This window comes from Capra hircus, chromosome 2 (genome assembly GCF_001704415.2).
Source record: "Capra hircus breed San Clemente chromosome 2, ASM170441v1, whole genome shotgun sequence".
In the NCBI taxonomy this organism is placed as follows: domain Eukaryota; kingdom Metazoa; phylum Chordata; class Mammalia; order Artiodactyla; family Bovidae; genus Capra; species Capra hircus.
The window spans coordinates 29,857,505-29,865,948 of NC_030809.1; the positions used below are offsets into that span (position 1 = coordinate 29,857,505).

Here is an 8,444-nt window from a genome sequence, read left to right on the forward strand (position 1 = left end):
CTGATCGAGGGTGATTTCTGCTTGGCTGTGCTGGCTTGTTGCTGAGGCAGTCTGCGTGTGCGTGAGCGTGTGTGCCACGGGGTGGTGGGTCGGCCCACAAGCTCTGGCCTGAGGCTGGTGTAGCCAGGGTCTCATGAGACCTTTGATAAGTCCCAGCACTTCTCTTTACCTCGCCTGCCCTCTCGGGTGATGGCGGAGGCAGGGCTGGAATTTCCTTCTTCAGGGTAGTGAGGATGAGGGGCCCACCCTCAGGCTGGGTCATGGCCTCTGGGCCCCAAGGGAGTAAGTTTTCTAGGCTCCTGGAGCCAGCTCAATGAGGCAATGGGTTTCGTGCCGCAGCCCAGCTGTGGGAAGAGGGAGTGGGAAGGGAGGAGGGTGAGGTTAAGGCCTGGGGAGTGGGAGGGAAATACACAAAAGCACAGGAGGCGCTTGTCTGCAGGCTCTTTGCCTGCCGCTCTGGGGCAGCCTGGAAACCTGGGCCATCTTTGGGGCAAGGAAAGTGTGGGCACACAGGAAGTGGGTGGGAGGTTTCAGAGTGACACTGGACGGATGAGGGTTGGGGAACCCCTGAGAAGGCCAGCAGTATTCCAGGGGCCAGCTGGGGCTGGGACATCGTGACAGGTCTTAGTCATTTCTTGGGTTTCTTCTCGGGAGCACCATTTGCAAGCTGATGCGTCATTCAGTCCTTCCAAGTCCTTCCCCATGGGGCTGTTGTTGCTTGTTGGTTGATGCAGTCGCCTTGGAGACTGTCTTTCCTCCCTCCACCTTCCCTCCTTTGCCTGGAAGCTCTGGCCCTCTGCCTCTGGGGCTTGGAAGAAGTTGACATCTGTTTCTTGTATCAGTCCTTTGTGCTCTGGGCCCCAACCCTGTGCAGAGCAGAGATTCCTGCTGAAGGCCAGCTCAATCTAAGCAGATTCCCCCACCCAGCAGAGAAACTGGGGTGTGGGCAGAGGGAGTCTGAGGGGAGGAGGTGTGAGGGGAGGCAAGTCCAGCTCCAGCTTGGACCCCCTGAGCTAAGATGCACTGTCTCCTCTAGGGGAGTTAGGTGGACTGATCCTTTCCCCCCACATTTTGCTCATTGCCCTCTCTGCCCTGCCATTCCTCCCAGGGGTGCAGGCTCGGGAGAAGCAGCCTGCAGAGCCCCCAGCACCTCTCCGGAAGCGGGCTGCCAGTGATGGGCAGTACGAGAACCAGTCACCGGAACCCACATCCCCCCGTAGCCCCGGGGTTCGCTCGCCTGTCCAATGCGTCTCCCCAGAGCTGGCTCTCACCATCGCTCTCAATCCTGGAGGGCGACCCAAAGAGGTGAGTCCTGGGGCCACAGAGGGTAGCAGAGCCCAGCTGAACTGTTGAGGGACTTGATTGTCATCTGAGTAACGGTGACCTGTCAGTAAACTCAGTATTTTTTTCCTGCCTGCATCCTCAGCCTAGGGCTTCTCTTTGGTTTGTGGAATCAGGAGCCAATTTCCCCTCCAAACAGCTTTTATTCCCCTACTTCTTCCATGAACACTGAGACTGAGGCTCCCTTCTTGAGCCCCAGAGAGCACCCTTTATGAGGGTGGTAAGGACCCTGGTGTGATGTAGGTGACCGCAGACTCTAGACTCCAAGCCAGATCCTGCAGACTGTTTTTGAACCCTTTCTGGATGTAGGGTTTACTTGGGAGATAGATCTAATTTCGGTGTCAAAGTTTTTATATTTTTGAGACAGCTCAGCAGTTTGAGGAAGTAGGTCTTAAACGTTAGTGAGCATAACAATCATCAGGGAGTTTGTTAAACATGCAGATTCTCAAGTCCCCCTGTAAAAATTCTAGCCTATTAGACTTGGGGTGGGACCCAGGAATCTGATTCTGGAAGATTCTGATGTGAGTGGTCCGTATTTGGTAAAATCCCAGGTTAATGGGTCCTTCTGGACATAAATAGCTTTTGGACATCTTTTCTCTCCTGCCTTCTGTCCCTTCTTTTTGGCCCTGTTGTGAAATATTTCCAAGGCAGGTACTGCTGGACAATTGCCTTGCAATCAGCCACTTTCTGTTCTCTTGGCTGCAAGCAGTCGTTGGGGCCACAGGTGGCGAAGATCTGCTTTTGACCTCCGTGTTTACTGGAAAGGATGATTGGTTAGGCTGGTAACTGGAAACTCCTCCTCAGACTCACAGCTACGGCTTTGCTCCCTTGTTCTCCTTATGCAGCCCCATCTGCACAGCTACAAGGAAGCCTTTGAGGAGATGGAAGGAACCTCTCCGACCAGCCCACCACCCAGTGGGGGTAAGAACTCCCACTCAGCCTTCCTTCGCTGGGTCCCCTCTGGCCTGTGTAGGCTTCCCAGGTTTGGGAGTGCTGGCAGAGTTGGGTGGGACCAGAATCTGCCGCTTCTCATCCCTATGGCTCATCTTTCTTCTGCTTCCCTTCCTCACCTCTCTTCTCTTCGCTTCTTTTCTGCTGTCCACGCTCACACAGCTAAGAGGCAGCAGCTGCATCCTGGGGTCCAGGCTGACCTACTCGGGTCCCTGGACTCCCAAATTATGGTTTGCTAATTGCTAAGTGGAAACAGTGTCAGACTTTATTTTTTTGGGCTCCAAAATCACTGCAGATGGTGATTGCAGCCATGAAATTAAAAGACGCTTACTCCTTGGAAGGAAAGTTATGACCAACCTAGAGAGCATATTCAAAAGCAAAGACATTACTTTGTCTAGTCAAGGCTATGGTTTTTCCAGTGGTCATGTATGGATGTGAGAGCTGGACTGTGAAGAAAGTTGAGTGCCGAAGAATTGATGCTTTTGGACTGTGGTGTTGGAGAAGACTCTTGAGAGTCCCTTAGGACTGCAAGGAGATCCAACCAGTCCATTCTAAAGGAGATCAGTCCTGGGTGTTCTTTGGGAGGAATGATGCTAAAGCTGAAACTCCAGTACTTTGGCCACCTCATGTGAAGAATTGACTCACTAGAAAAGACTCTGATGCTGGGAGGTATTGGGGGCAGGAGGAGAAGTGGACGACAGAGGATGAGATGGCTGGGTGGCGTCACTGACTCGATGGACATGAGTCTGAGTGAACTCCGGGAGTTGCTGATGGACAGGGAGGCCTGGCGTGTTGTGATTCATGGGGTTGCAAAGAGTTGGACACAACTGAGTGACTGAACTGAGCTGAACTGAACTGAAGAGTCTTTGCATCCTATGTGTAAAACATCCCCCATCCTAAAGAAACATCCTAAAGTAACCCCTGGACCTTCTTGCTTCTGACTCCCATTTCTGTCTGCATCCAGGCACCTCTTCCACTTCCTAGTTTTCACCAAGGAGAGAAAGGCTCAGAACCCTCAGGTTGACCATATGCCCAACGTATCCATCTCTTGGCCTCCAGACAGGAGCCTTTAGTCTGTGTCTTACTTGGTGTTCTCACTGGAGTGGCAGATCCCTAAAGGGCAGAGACATTTCCAAACAATGAGAAAACCTGGATGAGCCCAGGAGAGAGGAAGTATTCCATTTCATGGTAGAAGAGACATGAAGAGGAGCTGGAGGAGACCTGGGAAAGCAGTGACAAGCTTTAGAAAAGGGGACAAAATCATGGGTTAAAATTTAAAAATGAGCAGTCATGTATCTGTGTTAAAAACTCAGTGACACAGCCACTGAATGTGGAACTTTGCTTGAGAGCAGTTAAGAAAATAATATCAGTACCAGGCTGTGAAGGACTCAGGGTTCCTGTAAGAGGCCCGAGTTGGCAGAGGTGAAGAGACTAGTGATGCTCCAGGATTAGACTAGGTGAGGTCCACCCAAGCTATTCATTCGTCCGGGTGAGACTGGTAGAGGGTGAGGACAGGAGAGTTGGAGCTGGCCATGTGTTCTCCGGTGGTTGGCTGTCCTGCCAGGGGGAGGAATGTGGCACCAGTGCTTGCCTTCTGTGCCAACAGAATTATGTTGGCCACCATCGTGGACACATCCCATGTGCTCGGTCACTTCAGTCATGTCCGACTCTCTGCAGCCCCGTGGCCTGTAGCCCACCAGGCTCCTCTGTCCATGGGATTCTCTAGGCAAGGATACTGCAGTGGATTGCCATGCCCTCCTCCAGGGGATCTTCCTGACCCAGGGATCTAACCCATGCCTCTTACATCTCCTGCATTGGCAGGCGGGTTCTTTACCACTAGAGCCACCTGGGAAGCCCATCTTGGACATACAGGAAGCTAAATTTGTGAGTGGACTGTCCTGCAGAAAAATAACAGCTGTTTGCACTAGACGGAGAAGGCAACGGCACCCCACTCCAGCACTCTTGCCTGGAAAATCCCATGGATGGGGGAGCCTGGTGGGCTGCAGTCCGTGGGGTCGCTAAGAGTCGGACACGACTGAGCGACTTCACTTTCACTTTTCCTTTCATGCATTGGAGAAGGAAATGGCAACCCACTTTAGTGTTTTTGCCTGGAGAATCCCAGGGATGGCGGAGCCTGGTGGGCTGCTGCTATGGGGTTGCAGAGAGTCGGACACGAGTGACGCAACTTAGTAGTAGTAGTAGTAGTAGTTTGCACTAGAAACTTTTCTAACAGCTCCATTAAAGAATATACAGGAAACTGGAGAAATTAATTGTAATGATTTTTTAAATTTCACTCAAAATATCCACAGAGTATTATCATTTCTATAGGTAAGTAGAAATAAAATGATTAATGAGAATATTATCCTACAATCCTTTTAAGAAATCTAAAAAGAAGTTGGTGAAATTTATTCTAATAATAGGTATTATTTAGGGAATTTCTTGGTGGCCCAGTGTTTATGACTCTGTGATTTCACTACCGAGGGCCTGGGTTCAATCCCTGATCCGGGCACTAAGATTCCCACAAACCTCGCAGTACGGCCAAAAAAAAAAAAAAAAAAGAAAAAATTTGCTATTATTTAACCCTAAGGATCTAAAGTATGATTTCAACATGTAATCAATGTAAAGATATATTTTTCATTTTTGTTTCATACAAGTTTGAAATCCACTGTGTGTTTTTACACTCATATAACACCTCCGTTCAGACTGGACACACAGCAGGTGCACCATAGCCCCATGTGGTTCCTGACTACCGTGTTGGGCAGTGAAAGCCCAGGGCAGCTGTTCAAGACAGCTCTGTAGCCTTGTAAAAGGCTTCAGACTCCTGGAATCTCTCTCCCTGGTCTTAGCTCCCCAACCTGCACGTGCGTGCGTGTGTGCGTGCTCAGTTGTGTCTGACTCTTTGTGAACCCCTGGACTGTTGCCCGCCACGCTCCTGTGTCCATGGGGTTCTCTAGGCAAGAATACTGGAATGGGTTGTCATTTCCTCCTCCGGGGGTTTCCCGACCCAGGGATCAAACCTGCGTCTCCTGCATTGGCAGGTGGATTCTTTTACCACTGAGCCATCTGGGAAGCTCCCCTCCCCACCACCTTCACACTTGCTCCAATTTCCTGTGGGTCCAAACAGCCAGGATCCTGGCCATCACCCTGTCTGGGATGAAGCCATCTGGGCCGGGCTAGAGTTGGTTCTACCACATGTTTCTGTTCCCATTCTTCCCTCCCTCCCCTGGGTCAGCCCCGGGTGCCTGGGGAGGAGAGAATAAGCTAGAGGTTTCCTCCATGCACAGGGTTGGGAGAGAAAACAGAGGCGGAGAAATGCAAGGAATTCTTCTCTGGGGAAGCCAAGCCTTGCCTGGCTTCAGGGCCACCCACATGTCTGCCTCAGCAGAAGGGTGGATGCCTGGGCACTGAGGGCAGGAGTGATGAGCGAGCTGGGGGTGCTGAGGGAAGCCCAGAGGAACCTCCCACTGCCTCTGTCCCCTCGTCCCCTTCACCCTGTTCACCTGCACCTCTGCTGCGCCCACTAGGCAGCCTTATGGGCCCAGAGTCTTCCTGGTCATTCCACGGACAGTGGTCTCTGAGGCTGGGCTCATTCTTCCATAATTAATTACATTCAAAGTCATTTGTCTGACAAACATTACTAAGTGCTGATAAGCGTCTGTTGTAAAGATGTGTGTGTGTGTGTAATGAGAGAAAGAGGGACACACAGAAGCATGGAGGCTTAGACCTAGCCCCTGCCTGGATGTGTTTGTACACACTCGTCCCCTCTGCTGTATCTGTCCACTGGGCATCTCAGGGCAGAGTGAGGGTAGAGTGTAGGGCTGGGCCAACCGTTTGGACTCCTGTGATGCCTCTCTGTTCCCATGGACACCTGTGGATATACCACCACATGCACAAACGTGTGTGTGCGCGCCTAGTTGCTCAGTCGTGTCCGACTCTTTGTGACCCCATGGCCCACCCGTTCACGGGGCTCCTCTGTTCACGGGGATTCTCCAGGCAAGAATACTGGAGTGGGTTGCCATGCCCTCCTCCAGGGGATCACAAATAAGCTATTTAAACTGCTTTCATTGGAAGATTATATTTTGGGAGTTTAGTTTCCTGTAGGTCTCACTGCCTTTTTGGGAAAGGGAGGAGATGCCAGGGAGGGTCCTGGAGCTGCTGTGTGGGTCCTGGGCACCTGAGGGCCATGGCTCATCTGTTGAGGCCACTGGGGTGGGGCAGGCAGCCTTAGGCTTTTGGCGGCCCTGTGTGACTGCCTGTCTTCCACGGCTGTGGGCTCTGCAGGGTCCTGAGAGCTGCGACAGGAGACACGGAGCTCATTTCTTTACTTCTCCTCCGGGGTGGGTTTGGAGACATGACAGCTGCCACTGAGAAGTCTTGTGACTGGGCAGAGCAACAACCGTGCAGCTCAGCTTGGAGTCCAGCCACGTCCTGGGCTGATGGGAGAAAGCCTGACTGCCCTTTCTGACCTTGTGTGTTCTGTGACACTTCCAACCCAGACAGGTGGCTTGGGAGGTGACCTGGGTTTGTGCAGGGTGGTCATGCTCTTGCCCATGTATTTTAGAGATGGGGCTTTTTCCTCTTCTGGAACACTGAGGTTTGGGGGAAGTAAGAGAGCTCCCAGCTGAGAAATTCTCTCTTCCTGGGGCTTGCAAAGGGCCTGCTCAGCTGGAGGTCAAAGACCTGTGGCTGAAGACTGGCCTGGGGACTCAGGGTTGGTTCTGCTGGTGATCTCTTCTCCTCCTTCTGTCCTTTATAGGCTGTACCATCTTGATACTCTGCTTTCTTTAAGTACATCTGTGTGTGTGTGTGTGTGTGTGTGTGTGTGTGTGTGTGCGCGTGCGCGCGCGCGTTGAGGGTGGGGTAGGGAATGTGAGAGGAGAGGTTAGAGAGAGAGTGATATAGAGCAAGTCAGAGGGTGCCCAAGAAACCAGTGTGTGTGTTATAACTACACAGTGTGGAGGAACCATAGGGAAGAAACTCAGGGTCTAGGGATAGAAATGACTTTCTGGAGGGTGAGGGGCAAGGCTGTTTCCTGACTCCTTTTATCCTTCATCCCCTGGAGAAACACAGGAGACGGGAAGGGGGAGTGGAGCCGCCCTGGCACCACCGGGTGGGGCTGGTTCCTCTGCTCCACTTCCTGCTGCCCCCCCCAACCCCGCTCCCCGACATGCCCTCCTTCAGGAGGGGTCCTCTCTCCACACGTCCACCCGCACTCACTCCCAGCTCTCCCCTCTTATTCCCTGTGCAGTGCGTTCCCCTCCAGGTCTGGCCAAGACACCCTTGTCTGCTCTGGGCCTGAAGCCGCACAACCCAGCTGACATCTTGCTACACCCCACTGGCGGTGAGTGACTCTGGCGGGAAGGGAGGAGGCTGGGGAGGCCAGAGGACAGGGTGGGGAACTGGAGGACTCCTGTGGTCCTGGGCAGGGCCCAGGCCTGGTGAGTTCTCAGGATTCTTCTGGAAACAAGGTGGCAGCCGGGCTCTGTGTCCGTGCTGAGGTCAGGCCTGGGTGGGGCTCTCTGTTCAGGGGTTGAGGGGGACGGAGTCTTCCTGCCCTTGCCTTGTGGGGTCACTACCACTCCCAGAATCCTCTGACGTCAGGGGGTTGGAGGCATGCCCTGTTTCCCTGGAGGTGGTTAACTTTCTGCCGGAAGCCTGGCTCCCTTGCCCCAGAGTCCAGGTGCTTGTGTGCACATGCGTGCACACACACACACACACACAGACATGCACACACACAGAGACATGCACGCACACACACACACATGCAGGCATGCACACACAGAGAGACAGGCACACATACACAGATGCAGACACGCATGCCTACACATACACACATGCAGACATACGCACACACAGAGAGACATGCACGCGCGCGCACACACACACATGCAGGCATGGACACACAGAGAGATAGGCACACATACACAGATGCAGACATGCATGCTTACACATACGCACATGCAGACATGCACACACACAGAGACATGCACGCACACACACAGACATGCACGCACACAGAGACATGCACACACACACATGCAGGCATGCACACACACAGAGACATGCACACACAGAGAGACATGCACGCGCGCACACACACACACATGCAGGCATGGACACACAGAGAGATAGGCACACATACACAGATGCAG

At 52.8% G+C, this 8,444-nt stretch overlaps 1 protein-coding gene across 10 annotated transcripts in view; it reads left to right on the forward strand.

Moving 5' to 3' along the window:
- Positions 1–8,444, forward strand: part of TNS1 (tensin 1) — a 211,314-nt gene that overhangs the window by 172,031 nt on the left and 30,839 nt on the right. For all 10 annotated transcript variants that reach the window (XM_018059646.1, XM_018059634.1, XM_018059639.1 and 7 more), the window contains 3 exons: positions 1,109–1,305; positions 2,187–2,262; positions 7,541–7,633. In XM_018059646.1, coding sequence (XP_017915135.1) covers positions 1,109–1,305; positions 2,187–2,262; positions 7,541–7,633 — 366 coding nt within the window. The remainder of the gene's footprint in view (positions 1–1,108; positions 1,306–2,186; positions 2,263–7,540; positions 7,634–8,444) is intronic.